Genomic DNA, 13,935 nt, shown 5'->3' with positions numbered 1-13,935 from the left:
GTCCACGCGGCTCTACTTTCTGCGCCGCACCGCTGTCTTGATCTTGCGCCCAGCAATCGCTGGCTGTCCAGCAGGAGCGGCGGTGAAGGTTTTCGCTGACCTGGAAGAGCAAAAGACATCGCCATTATTGTAAGCATCGCAACAAACGCTGCCTTTAGAAACAACTGAAGTGAACCAATAATCATGAGGCAGTACTAATGCTCAATACATGTACATTTGACTTGATAGATGTCAGACTGTTACTGGAGCTTTTGAAATAAACGCGATTGATCATTTATTTAACGCCTCTAATAAAAGTTTCAGCTACTCTGAAAACACAGCTTACCCAATATTGAATGCTGGGGGTTGTGAAAAGTTAAATCCACCCCCAGGTGGTCCTGACTGGGGTGCGATGGAGGGGTTTGCAGGGGGACCGGGAGAAGGTGCTGCTCCAGCTCCAAAAGTAAACACTCCTCCTGAGGTGTTGTTTGTGGCTCCAAATGCACTGGCTCCTCCAAACTGAAAGCCTCCACCTGAGAACCATGTGGCACATTCAGACGCTTGAACTCGTGATAAAAGTACTTTCATAACGCAAGGATCCGGAGGACAACCTGAAGGGAAAATGGATTTTACTGTCAGTCACCCACCTTGTGCAGAATTAACAGCCGCCCCAAACACAGGGGTGGAGTTGGTCTGCTGTCCGAAGACAGGTGTGGAGTTGGGTTTGGCCCCGAAGGCTGGGGGCTGGGAAGGTGCGGCTGTGAAGGGGGAGCCAAAGGAGGAGCCGAATGAAGAAGTCTGATTGGCCCCGAATCCACCAGAGGGGGCCGAGCTGAATGCAAATGGTGAGGGAGCTGCAGACGGAGCTGTTGGTGAAAAGAAAGCAGTGAAGATCATCATTACATGTAAATATAAATGAAATGTTTGATTGCTGTGCCTTAAGTCATCATGTTTATTATCTGAAAGAACCACAGACCTGACGTTGAGGCAGCAGTGGGTGCTGCTGACCCAAAGCCGAAGGATGGAGGAGCAGCAGCAGCAGCTGGAGCAGCAGCAGCACTGGCAGGAACACCGAAGATAAAGGGCTGAGCTGAGGCTGGTGCAGAGTTCAGAGGAGCAGCTGACGGGGCAGGCGGCTGGCCGTCCGGACTCTGGCCGAAGACAAAGGCTTTAGCTGGTGGAGCGTCACTGGATGCTGCAGCAGTTTGACCGAACATGAAAGTGCTGGAAGCCTCAGAAGGAGCAGGGGCTTGAGTGGAGCCGCTGTTGCCGCTGGTGCTGCCGAACAGACTGGGCATCGGGGTGGTGGATGACGAAGTGGTGGAGTTGACGGCGTTGGTGGGATTACCAACCATAAAGGAAAATGCTGGTTTTGGAGCAGCAGAAGAATCTGTCGGGAGAATAAAGAAACTAAAGTGCAATACTAAATCGCTGAAGTACTCCGTGGAAAGAAAAAGTCTGCAGGGATTAACTGATGGATTTTCTATTCCTACAAAAACTTCAAATAAATCAGCAAACGAAAACTTAGAAAAGAACAAATCTTCAGGGCATTATATCAACAGACTGCGTAGCATTCACAAGCTCATTCCGACAGTAGCACTGTTCAAACTTTCTCTCACCTGCAGCACTTTGTCCAAAGAAAGACGGCTTCGGGGCCTCTGCTGCAGACGGTTCACTCTTGTCTGCTGGCTTGCCAAAACTATAGACGGGTGGAGGTTGTTCTGTTGGAACACCGGGCTTGCTAAAGGAAAAGCCTCCGGAGGCGGCTGCTGCTGCTGCTGGAGCAACGTCTGCATCTTTACCAGCGGCACCGAAGAGGAAGGAAGGCGGAGCCGAGGAGGCGGCAGCTTCATTCTTTTCCTCAGGCTTCCCGAAGGTAAACGTGGGAGCAGCTGGCTCTTTGTCTGTTTGTAAGGATCCAAAAGTAGAGCCCCCTTGTGGTGCGGGGGTCGCCAAACTCCCAAATACCGACCCAGTGGTGGTGGTGGTTGTGGATGTGGCGTCATTTGATGATGCAGCAGCCTCACTTTTCTCCTGAGAGGAGGCCGGAGGAGTGAAACTACAAGAGGAGGGGTTGGTGGTGGTGTCCGGGGTTTTCTCCTCGGGTTTTGAGAGTCCAAAGGAGAAGCCGCCCTTAGAGGAGTTACTTTCTATGCTCGAGGATCCAGTTCCAAACGCAATCCCACCGCCTGCTCCGAACTTAAACCCAGAACCTGCAGCAGATTGGTCTGACGACTTTTTGTCATCACTAGAGGCGGTCCCAAATTTAAAGCCCTCAGATGAGCTGCCGAATTTGAACCCTGATGAGGCGGCATTGTCTTTAGAAGTTGTTTCTGATGTGGAGCTTCCAAATGAGCCTCCAAATTTGAATCCATCTGATGATGATGATGATGATGAGGAGGACTCTCCAAACTTGAAACCTACAGATCCCGAGGTGCTGTCCGATGCACCGAACTTAAAACCTCCAGAATTAGAGCCTGAAGTCCCGCCAGCTGATGAACCAAAAGCTTAAGAGAAACAAAGTAATACAAAAATGTAAAAATGTGAAAAATGTAGACTAGGTATCGGTTAAAATGCAAAATGATCAAGTTTCTCAAAAAATAATATTTGGACTATTTTGAATGGTTATCTTGACCGTCTCATATGACGCAAACAGACATTTATATGAAATTGTGAGTGAGTATGTACTTTCGGATAACTGTTGTTACCTTTGGGCTCCACTTTAGCTCCAGGTTTGACTGTCTGACAGGCAACACACTGGACATCAGCAGCCTTATTCTGTACTAGACAGACATCACAATCCCAGGCACCCTCTGGCTTCTTGAACGCATCTCCCAACCCAAACACGGGAGCACTGCTGGCTGAAGAAGAGGCTCCTGTTGAAGCTCCTGTTGTGAGGATGAGAGAGGAAATAGAGACGCTTCACTAAAAAACACAAACAAAGATTTGGCACTTTTGTTGAATGTCAAATACCAACATTACCGTGGTTGAGGTCTCTCATTACCTGGTTTAGCGCTCATGCAGGCCACACACTTTGTGTCCTCCGCCTTGTTTTCTACCAAACACGTATCACATTCCCATGCACCCGCGGGCTTTTTGAACTGGCCTCCAAATCCGATGAACCCTGTAGAAACAGGGTCTGTGGGTGTGGATACAGTCTTAACGGCTGAGAAGGCAGAAGGAAGAGTCAGTGAGGGTTTAAGCCCTGTCCCGGGTTTAGCCGTTTCACAGGCCACACACTTCACGGCATCGGGTTTGTTTAGAACCAGGCATGTATCACAGTCCCAAGTTCCTGCAGGTTTGGAGAACATTGTGCCAAAACCTGCAGTAGTTGTCGTGGTGGAGGAGGTGGCGGTGTTCGTGCTGCTGCTGCTCTCGAGCCCGACCGAGGTGGCCGTTGAAGGTTTGCTGTCCGTAGATTTGGATGAGGAGGGCTGCGGGGCCATGCAGCAAACACATTTGGTGTCTGATGGCTTGTTCTGCACCATGCAGCCATCACAGCTCCAGCCTGGTGGGGCTTTGAACACATTGCTAAACCCTGTTGAAGAGAGGGAGAAGGTGGTGGTGGTGGAGGAGAAAGAGGAAGAGGGGGATGTGGATTGCGTGGAGGTCTGCAGCCGAGCGCCGTCCAGGCCTGAGGAAGTCTGGGCAACAGGAGAAGCGAAGCCTAGACGGAGCAAGTGACGGATTGAAGCGGTGAACAACAGAATGATGCAAAACAAATGTGAATGTGTAGTGAGTTACTGATTATTACCAGGTGCCTTAAGGAGATCCAACACACTGCCCTGCTTCAGGGCCATGGCTGGCTTTAATGGCCCATCAAAATCTTCTGTGCTTTTGCTTGTGGCTGACTTCACTGTAGAGGACATGAAAACACAAAAAGATCAAACACACTTTTCTCAGGAAAGGCAGAGAATCTGCATAATGCCGACTGTGAGAAAACCGTCTTACCAGCTGCAACGATGGGAAAGGCCAGCTTCCCATTTGACATGGAGGGTCCTAACTTGGCTACAGGTGCACTAAAAGTGAATCCAGCCTACAAACAGGAAACGACAATTATCATCAACGTTACCGTTGTAAATAGACGTCAACCTCATCAGTGACTAACCATTTACTTACTGAGGGGGAAAAGGAGGGAGGACTAGTAGCAGTTGCTTTGACAATAGGGGAGGAAAATGTAAAAGGTACACAGGGAGGCGTCGAGGCCGTTGGGGGCTCCTGTAAAACAAACAAATGTTAAAATAAAAGTGGATAAAATGCATAAATAATGTTGCTAACCATTAGACTTGGAGTAGCATTGTAACAGAATGAGACAATTTTAAGACGGACCTTGTTTGTGAGCGTGTCCTTCGTGGGAGTCACGTGCGTGAGGTTGGGAGCCGTGCTGTTGGAGGAGGTGAGAGGGAGAGGAGGGGAGGAGAAGCTGAAGGTCGGCAAGGCAGAGGCGCTGATGGGAAGTGAAATGCTCGGGAGGTCCGGTACTTCAGCCACCTGAAGTCAGAGAACAAGGAGGAATATCATTGTGTGCCTATTGTCTGCCATTTCTAACCATAACCCATAGATAAATAAATGTTAACTTCGATGTACATCATGTTTTAAGATACAGCGCGTTGAGGTGCTTAGTCTCAAAGGCCTTACCTCGTCCTCTTCGGGGCGTTTAGAGGAAGGCCGTGTACTGGTCCTCTCTCTCTTCATCTTGCCTCCTCCAGAGCTCACGCTGCTGGCTGCAGGCATGCTGGACAGAGGATAGGCTGGGCCACTGGAAATCATTGTGCTAGTGGTAGAGGGGTAGACGGGAACAGGTGTAGTCAGTAAAGGAAACAAGATACAGAGAGCAGTGACAGTAACTAGGCATGTTGTTAATAGGTCTAACTTTCTTGGCTGGTCAATTAGAGTAAACCCTGATTTACCTTCGAGATGGCCCTGGCGTTGCTTCAGGTAGTTGCGGTGATTGTCTTGTCGGCTAAGGGAATGAAAACAACAAATGTAGCATCAGGTTGTAGAGGAGCAATGGTGCAACACGATGCAGCACCGTTTCTCACCGTCTCTCTTGGGGTCCTGTCACGAGTTCGGCTCACTCCTCCGGGAGTTAAAGTCGGCCTGAAGGACACGGAGCGGTTTCCTGACACGGACGCTGCAACGGGAACCACCAGCTTCTGCACCGGTGGGAGGGTGGAATCCATCTGAATGAAAGAATCGGTGGCAAATGAAAGACAAAGGATGAGAATCAGGATCAACAGAAGGTGGCAGTGCTGCATTCTTTATCTAAATGCGTTTGATAAAGATTTTGTCTTCGTGTTACATCGGCACACTGCTTTTAATATAATGAACATAGTTTATCCTCTGAACTCAAACATCAAACAGCGTTAGACCCAAACGAAATGCCAAATTAGGTATGAGGTCATTTAGAAACACTGTCGCCCTAACAGTTTGTCCACCAGAGGCAAGTTGATGTTTTAAACGCTCAGTATGCATCGTAAAATAACCAAATCTACGGGAACAGTATCAATACTGTTGGTGTAGGTTAGAAATTAAGTATCAGCCGCTACAACGTTTTCCGATTTATCATCATCAGTATTGGCTACAAAAATGTAGATAGGGTTTCACTATAGTTTGAACACTACCATGTTAAATCCTGAGGCAACAGTCACATAGCAGCTGTCCCAGATGGGAATGCCTGACGGTTATTACTGAGGACAAGTCCAATCCAGAGCTGGCACGATTTAACCACCAACTTCGCTTAACACACACACACTTTCATGAGCCAAATACACTCCAGAGTCTAGCGCTCTTTTGCTCGCCAGCACTCGCACGTATAAAGAAAAACACACAGAGTCGTGAACAACTGTGTCCCAGCGAGGAGAATCCTGTTAGCTGGCGTAAAGGAGGCCAACAGACAGTAGGACAGCAAATGACAGGACGACAAACCACAACAAGTGCTGCTGGGCTTGTACAAAGACATCCCTGTTCATGGTGATATTTAGCTCTGTGCTAAGCTACAAGAACACAGGTGAAGTTTAGTTGTTGGTGTGCATACATAGAGGATGCTTGAAGTCATACAGGGACAACACATGACAGTTATCATATATGAAAAACAAAGCTGAATGCATTTTTGACGAATCAGGCAAAAGAGGATATTATCACAAAAATTTAAAAAATCTGTACTTACACGCTTCCTTTTTGACTGGAAATGTGAAACATCTAGATTTGTGCCATCCATTGACTGCAAAATAGAAACTCATGTCAGAAAACTATATAATTGTTGGACAAATCAGGTGTTTTTGATGACACTTGTCATTTGAGAATATGTCCACGCTTTTCTTGTGTTTTGGGGCATCAATGATCACATACAGTAATGTATAATGAGTGACTGCAAACAAATGCTTACAATATATGTAAATACATTAAAAGCTCTTACTGCTGACAGGGGGGATGAGGCTGCTGCTGGGATTCTCCTGGCATCCTGTAGACGTAAAATACAATTGTGTCACTTAACAAAATATCAAATGTCTAACTACGGTCAGACTCTTTCATGGTGTGTGTGTGTGTGTGTACTCACAGCCAGGGGGCTCGACATTCGCTCCAAGGACTGAAGGATGCGTCTGGCTGTGGCGCTGGTCACCCCACAGGGCTGCGCACCAGCAGGCTTGGCCTTGATCTGTCTCCTCACTGGGGCCTACAGACCAGATGAGCGTATTTAGTCTCCAATTAAAAAGGAAGAATATTCACACTATGACATCAGTGTTGACCCTAAATGCACATGTAGGCTGACTATAAACGTGTTAAACCAAGTGTGCTAGCTCACCATACGAAGCATTTATCAAAATGATCACATTGTTTGAATCTGGATACACAAGTCTCAGTTTCTAGACTGTGCGGTTCTCACTGGCTCACCTGGTACGGTGTTCCAGGACGAGCGCGAGAGCCCCTGACTGCAGCTGCCCCACCATACATGGTCTTCCCGGGGTAGAAGGGTGAATCTCCGAGCTGGCTGGAGTTTAGTACTGTGCTGTTTAATGACGACTGGAAGAGAGACGGTTAAATCATCAGACTTGTATTGCCATTCTGGAGTTCGTCTTCATAGCAGCAACAAATCAAAGTCAGAATGCACACACAGGCAGACATGTCGTTTTGAATTGGATAGACTGGTGTCTGGTATGCACATGAAAACTGATCGTCCACCATGTTAAATCACACAGGTGAAACTGAATGCAACACATCAACATACTGTCTGTGAGCAGACTGACAGTAACATTGGTTTTCCAGATAATGCACATGAATACAATATAAAAATCCCTTAAAACTTAAAAAAATGTATCTATACTTAAAAAGTATCTGTCAACTTGAAATTTGTAGAAGTCTGTGGTACACAGGACTTGGGTTCTGTGCATGGACCAGATTCCAGACCGACATTTTATATCAAAGTGGGTCACTGCCTCAAAAGGCACAGCCCGACATCAAACCAAACACACCAAAATGTGGAGCTTTGTGGCAAACGTCTGTTCTTTCAGAAAGCATTAGGGGTGTAACGGTTCACAAAATGCACGGTTCGGTTCGATACAGTGGAGCCACGGTTCAGTACAGTAGAAAACTATAAATGCCAGAGAAATGTACTTTATTTTAAAATATATTTATTCATTACAACTAACATTATGAAGTTATTCTTTGACTTTGAACAATGATGGAACTATAGCCGAGTGACCCATCTTCTGGGGTGTCTTCTTAGCAACACATGAGCATAAAAAACAAAAACTGCTCCTTAATGTTATGTAGTATTGTTACTTACATCTTCTCCATCATCATTTTAGTATGAACAATGATGGAACTAAACTTGAGTGAACGTGGCTCTTCATCAATAAAGGTTTGAACGTGGCTCTTCATCAATAAAGTAAAGAAAAAAAGAAAAGAAAAAAAAGTTTTTATTTATTTATTCAAACGTATTGTTCGGTTCGTCATGCGTACCGAACCGCGAGACTCGTACCAAACGGTTAAATACGAATACGCGTATTGTTACACCCCTAGAAAGCATTGCTCAGTATCTCGATGAACAAACCCACAGACACTCACAATGGAGGAAGTTCCAAATACAGACAGGTTGAAAGAAGGCTTTCTCAGACTGGACTGGGCAGGTTGAGGCCCAGAGTGAGTTCTGTCCATCTCTGGGGACCAAAGTTGGGGAAGTGATGCCGTTTTGGAAGTAGGGACATCTGTTAGAGGCAGAAGCAAAGAAAACAGACTTTTATAATATCTCCGTTTTAAGAAAGCATCAATGCAGAAATGTAAATGTCTTGACATGTAATTAGTGTTTTGACATTTATGTACATTTGAATCATATATAAATGGGATTTAAATACAATGCAGGGATTGCAAAGATGTTGTTATATGTTAATAAAATCAGTGTTCAGATAAGTTTTCCCGAACCCGTTAATAACACACTAATCGTTTGTGAAGAAGTCACTGTACTGTTACCTTTGTCTGAGGCGCGGGAGGAGAAGCCGCTAGTGGTGGAGATGTTATCATCTTCGTGCTGCGAGAGGTTGTCCTTAATTTCTTTGACCAAGGAGAAGCCTGTGGAAAAGGGTCCAGGGGCGGAGGAGGTGGAGGGTTGGGAGAAAAGGCTGCTGGAGGCCCCCAGGGTCGGGGAGGCGTCCAGAGGTGGAAAGTGGAGGTGCGAACGACTCAGCGGAGGTCGAGAAAGCACATAGTCCTGAAAGTTTAGGGACGCCCGGTTGGTTGGGGGTTCTGTGCGAGAGTGAAAGAAGTCACAGGTGAGCATCTCATGTATGGGATAGAAAATTTAGCTCATCTTTTTTTGAAGAGATGTGACGAGTGACTGACCTGTGTTACTGGTGCTTGGCTCTGGGGAGTCGCATCCATCGAGGGTAGGAGGCCCCTCTTCGCTGCCATTAGGAGGTGGTGGCTGGCAGTTCTGGTCCGTCTCCAGCACATTCCCATCTCCTTCAGGAGCATCTTCACTCCTGAAGTATTTCTGCAGCCAGGAAGGAACGATGCTCTTTACTGTGTCTGTCACTCGACTGATGAGGCCTGACTGTTGCTGATAAAAAAACATGAGAGGGAGAGGAAGTCGTAAACACGAGTGAGAGGCAGATACGAATGCATATAAGAAACAACAAAGGACCATCACGTCAGGCCATTATCTGTAGCTACCTCATTAGAAAATGCCCTTGACCATCAGCATTGTATGAAAGTCAATGTGTGTAACGATGTAAACAAAACAGTTTTGTCAAATATGTTGATACCTAATTTTGGTGTTAAAAACGAATTTGTGACAAAGCAGTTCCACATAATTTCTTTTTAAGTCCTTTTAGAGAGCAACGAACACTGCGTTTACAATCTGAAATAGGTGCACAGGACAACATGCAATAAGAAGCCATTAGGCCTCCTCAGTGAAAAGCAAAACACAAGCTGAGTATGACAGTGTGAAACTGGGTCAGGCACAGTGGTTTGCTTCTGTCAAGCAGTGAGCCAGTGACGCTGGTCAGCACTGTACTGAAGTCCAGATTAATTCCAGTTAATACAGATGAGTCTCGTCTCCTACATCACACTTAGAAAGTATACAATTTCCCGGAATTGAATATCTAAAATGTATTGCAGAGTATTGAACAAAACTTTTGACAGGCTCGTCCAGCTAGCAAAATTCTTTGCTTTTCCCCTTGGTAAATGCGCCAGTTTTTATTGATAAAAAGTATTTATTTGGCTCTTAGACTGAGACAGTAACTGTATTTGGATGTCCTCAGATTTCAGTTATGTTGTTCTGGTGACAAGGATGTAGATGGAGAGGGGAACGGTTGAGAGAAGGGGCTCGCTCGTGGGTGTATCACTTCATACGCACCCCGTCTAACCCATGGTAGCTTTCAACACCTGATAAGAGCCAAACGTGCCTCTTGTTTCCTGCTTATCTACAAAATACACCTGTGGGCCCCTCTGCACTTTAACCTTTGTGCAAATACACACAAGTTAAACTAGTCAAGAGCAAGTGTATATCCCACCACAGTGCTAGTTTACTTAGTGCTACATAAGCTATTGTTATGAGGATTGAAGGGCCCGCTCTCTCTGAAAGCCATCATGTCGAACTGAAACACAATAATTTCTATTGAACATTCCAGGACTTAAGTAGATCAGTGAACCTAGCTTTTGACACAAATGTGATGAGCGTGCATCCTTAAACATTTTCAGATCTTCGAGTCAGCCGTATAATTACATTTATGTCATGTGATGAGGTAGGGCTGGGCGATAAATCGATTTAATCGATTAATTCGAATGTGTGCTTTAAGGCGATGTGTTTTATTGAAAATCGAGAAAATCGCCCCCACCCCTCCCCCCCGTTGGGCTCCCGTAGTAGAGTGCGCGCGCATTGTTTACAAACGAAAACAATGGCGGCCAGCAGTGAAGCTCTCGTTCATAAGAGAGGGAAGAATGTGTCTTCGGTAGTCTGGAAATGGTTCGGGTTCGTGTCATCTGACACAGAACAAACAGCACCACGATGTAAGGTCTGTCTAAAAGCTATTGCTACAAAATCAAGCAGCACAACTAATTTAATGCAGCACCTCAAACAGAGGCATGCCGCCGAGTGGGAGAAGTGTTGTTGCCCTGAGGAGGGAGCAGGACCGCGGGAGCACAAGCGCCGCCGCCGCCGCCACCTCACAACAACAACCCAGCATTTTGGAGACATTCACCAACTGTACTCCGCATGAGAAGAAGAGTGCCCGGTGGAAAGCCATCACGGATGCAGTCGCGATGTATATCGCAAAAGATATGGTGCCCATATACACCGTGGAAAAGCCGGGGTTTATTCACCTTCTCAAAGCTTTGGACCCCAGGTACGTGCTACCAAGCCGTAAACATTTTTCTGACGTTGCCTTGCCTCGGCTGTACAATAGTACACGCCAAAGGATTTCTGCGGAGCTGGAGGGGATGTCATTCTACTCCGCAACAACTGACCTGTGGTCCAGCAGGTTGACCCAGACACCGATCCACTTGACTGGTAGAAGCGTCACCAACTTAACTTTCCAAGGCTAAGTACTTTAGCAAAGAAATACCTCTCTGTGCCAGCTACAAGTGCCCCCTCTGAGAGGCTTTTCAGTGTGTGGGAGGGCATTGTTACATGCCACCGTGCATGCCTGAAGCCAGAGGTAGTAGACAGGCTTGTCTTCCTGGCAAAAATATTTAGAAAAAACATGCACTACTGTTTAATACTGTTGGTTATGTTGTGAATGCACTTGATTTTGTTTACATGCACTTATTTACTGTGCAAAATATGTTATGTTGATGTTAGATCAGATGTTGCACTTTTGAAAATGTGAATGTTAAAGGGTCACATACATTTTATTTCATGCTGTGTTTGTATCAGTGTATTCAGTTAGAAAAGCTTACTGTAAAAAGTTACATTTGCACAGTTGTTTACAATGGAAGGCTACTATTTAATGCCATTTAATGTTATGTTTAATTTAATTTTATATTTAAATGATTCAGGGAAACAAAAGAGTGACCAAATACTTTTTGTATACTACAGGCACCTTTCTACAATGTTCAGGTTTTGTTTGCACTTTATTTTTATCAACCTACTTGGGAAAATCATCACAAAATAAAATAAAAAATAGTTTTCAACAGCTTCTGTCATCTGCAAAAAATTTTGGGGGAAAAAATCGATTTAAATCGTGAATCGGATTTTTTGTAAAAAAATCGGAGATTTTTTTTTTAGGCCATATCGCCCAGCCCTATGATGAGGTAAGTATTGGCGAGAAAAGACTCCTTTTAAGCAAGCAATCCCACAGATGAATCAAGAAAGCGACGGCACAATCGTCAGTACGTCTTCTCACGCTCCTGCTTTTTAAGCTGTTGAAGAAAAGCTAAATCCACCTTTCAAGTACAACTGTACACAAGATTTAGATAATCATAGTTTTTGGCTGACTTAAGTCCTGAAACATTTGTATGGACTTCAAACACGTCCACACAATTTACAATTTACTCAAATTTATAAGCAATAGAAGATGTAATCATGACTCCTGTCTGGCATGACTGAGACACCGTTCAAGTCATAATAACATTTATTCAAACTAAGATATTACATGTTCATAAGTGTGTTTGTTGTTTGCATGAATGCATTATTCCAATTAATCTCTCTTCATTTCAACACTCTGCAATAGCAAATATAGTTATAGAGTTCACATAATAAAAACTTTATATGCAATTGTCTGTGACTGTGCTGTGTATAGATGCGCAAGTACAACAAACTACCATAAACCCAATATTCACATATTAATCCATCTTGCTTAAATGAATGCAGTGTAAAACATCAGCCTGCACCAATTGTTCAGGTTTTGATCTTACCATTTCAGAGCATGGTTATTGTGGAAGCTGTGGTTTGTAGTGCTACTGAACTACATTGTGCTTGAGATGTTTCACACAATTTATATCAATGAAAGACCAAAAATTGTGACGTAGTGCATTCATGCGAAAACCAACAATGCCTAACAAAGACAGTAACTGACAATTTGGAATATGAAGTATCAGTTTGAATACATTGCTAGAACTAGATCACTGTTTATATCATAAGGATAAATTGTATATAATGCAAAGTGGTTGAAGTCAAAACACAAGTGTGGATAACTGATGTCAGCCATAAACAATTACTATTCATCCAAATCTTGTTTAACTCGTAAAATGTTATTAGATCACCTTTAGTAGGTCACAATGATCAGCTGCTTGCATCACTATCAATATTCCGACTGTTGCATCCCTGGCATCATTTAAAAGTAAGATTTTTAGTTTAGTTGCCTCTTCAGTCAGGGAACACACCAATATGCCGACATTAATATAAACAACCTCTTATTAATAAGTCAATAGAATAGTCCACGTGATTATCTAAAGACAAAGTAGTTGAATGGGTCAGCCATGTATAGGGACACGTGCTGTCCACTATTAACATATCGGAGCGGTTTTAAAAGGCACCATTAGCTGAGGTCCAGGCGGCAAGTGAATCCAGGCAACCATGTGGGTTCCCAATGCTTCCTGCGCAATCCAACTGGCAGATATTCGGCTAACGTTAGCTAGCCTAACAGCATACATGACTCCGACAGGCCAGACACATAATCCTATAATTTAACTGCAATAAATGTGGCTACACATAGACGTAGACAGATGTAATTTTCAACGAAACCATCATGCCAATTCTCCCTGCGACGGTGTGATGCCTCCAAAACCGAAGACAACAATACGTTGCTCGCTAATGCTAGCGTGCTAACTAGCATTAGCTACACAAGCTAACACTTCGAATTCTACTTCCTCGCTTTCTGCAAACTCAGCTAACGGCTAAGAACTTAGTAGTAGAGCTAACGTTGCTTGACCCAACGTGTCACGTGTGCACGTTTACTTAACAACACAGATCAACTGGTATAAACGGCTCACTTTGCCGTGATTTGACCTGTCAAGTCCGTCCGAGTATGCTAACCTATAAGCCAGTTTACTAGCATTTCCTCTACATGCTAGCAGCGCGTGGAGGCCACGAGCGCTAACAGCAGGCCATAAAATGCCTCCAACAAAACAATAACAAGCGTGAAGCCATAATGACACTGCGATCACCCCAAAGTCTTCGTTGTGGGTTTTTAACACGAACACTTTCACTCGGTTTACCTGTTTATTCTTGGCGTAAGGTTTAGAGGCGATATGATATCTCCTGCTTCTAATTTTCCCTCCACCCGTGGCCGCCATGGCTCTTTCGTCTGAGTGTCTATCGGTGTTTCGGCGCCGGATAGCTGTCATCCAGCCACAGCCACGGCCACTCGCAAAGCACGGTGGGAAATGTAGTAGCGGAACGTAACAAAGAGGAAGGTTTGACCTGACGGGACTTTGTACCACATGGCTCTAGCATTGGGGTTATTCTGTCATGTGACTGAAAATTGTTATATTGCTATAGTTTTTAAATATATTGTTGAT

General features: G+C 44.8%; 1 protein-coding gene across 2 annotated transcripts in view; it reads right to left on the bottom strand.

The window, feature by feature from the left end:
• Positions 1-13,745, bottom strand: part of nup153 (nucleoporin 153) — a 14,574-nt gene extending 829 nt beyond the window's left edge. The window contains exons 1-23 of one of the 2 annotated variants that reach the window (XM_079287666.1): positions 13,633-13,745; positions 8,818-9,034; positions 8,449-8,721; positions 8,047-8,186; positions 6,874-7,002; positions 6,539-6,655; positions 6,398-6,442; positions 6,149-6,202; positions 5,022-5,162; positions 4,890-4,942; positions 4,618-4,753; positions 4,309-4,470; positions 4,099-4,197; positions 3,931-4,015; positions 3,734-3,835; positions 3,302-3,646; positions 2,984-3,145; positions 2,688-2,867; positions 1,599-2,486; positions 956-1,369; positions 627-845; positions 326-512; positions 1-100 (exon numbers count right to left, since the gene is read on the bottom strand). The exon at positions 1-100 is cut by the window's left edge and continues 829 nt beyond it. In XM_079287666.1, coding sequence (XP_079143792.1) covers positions 13-100; positions 326-512; positions 627-845; positions 956-1,369; positions 1,599-2,486; positions 2,688-2,867; positions 2,984-3,145; positions 3,302-3,646; positions 3,734-3,835; positions 3,931-4,015; positions 4,099-4,197; positions 4,309-4,470; positions 4,618-4,753; positions 4,890-4,942; positions 5,022-5,162; positions 6,149-6,202; positions 6,398-6,442; positions 6,539-6,655; positions 6,874-7,002; positions 8,047-8,186; positions 8,449-8,721; positions 8,818-9,034; positions 13,633-13,710 — 4,314 coding nt within the window. In that variant the 5' untranslated portion in view covers positions 13,711-13,745 and the 3' untranslated portion in view covers positions 1-12. Of the gene's footprint in view, positions 101-325; positions 513-626; positions 846-955; positions 1,370-1,598; positions 2,487-2,687; positions 2,868-2,983; positions 3,647-3,733; positions 3,836-3,930; positions 4,016-4,098; positions 4,198-4,308; positions 4,471-4,617; positions 4,754-4,889; positions 4,943-5,021; positions 5,163-6,148; positions 6,203-6,397; positions 6,443-6,538; positions 6,656-6,873; positions 7,003-8,046; positions 8,187-8,448; positions 8,722-8,817; positions 9,035-13,632 lie in introns of both variants that reach the window. The other variant, XM_079287665.1, reaches the window with a different exon arrangement.
• Between the last annotated feature and the right edge of the window lie 190 nt (positions 13,746-13,935).

The sequence above is a fragment of the Melanostigma gelatinosum genome (assembly GCF_949748355.1).
Source record: "Melanostigma gelatinosum genome assembly, chromosome: 17".
Lineage (NCBI taxonomy): Eukaryota > Metazoa > Chordata > Actinopteri > Perciformes > Zoarcidae > Melanostigma > Melanostigma gelatinosum.
Note: the sequence above shows the minus strand (reverse complement) of the source record. Positions and strands in the feature narration are given on the sequence as shown.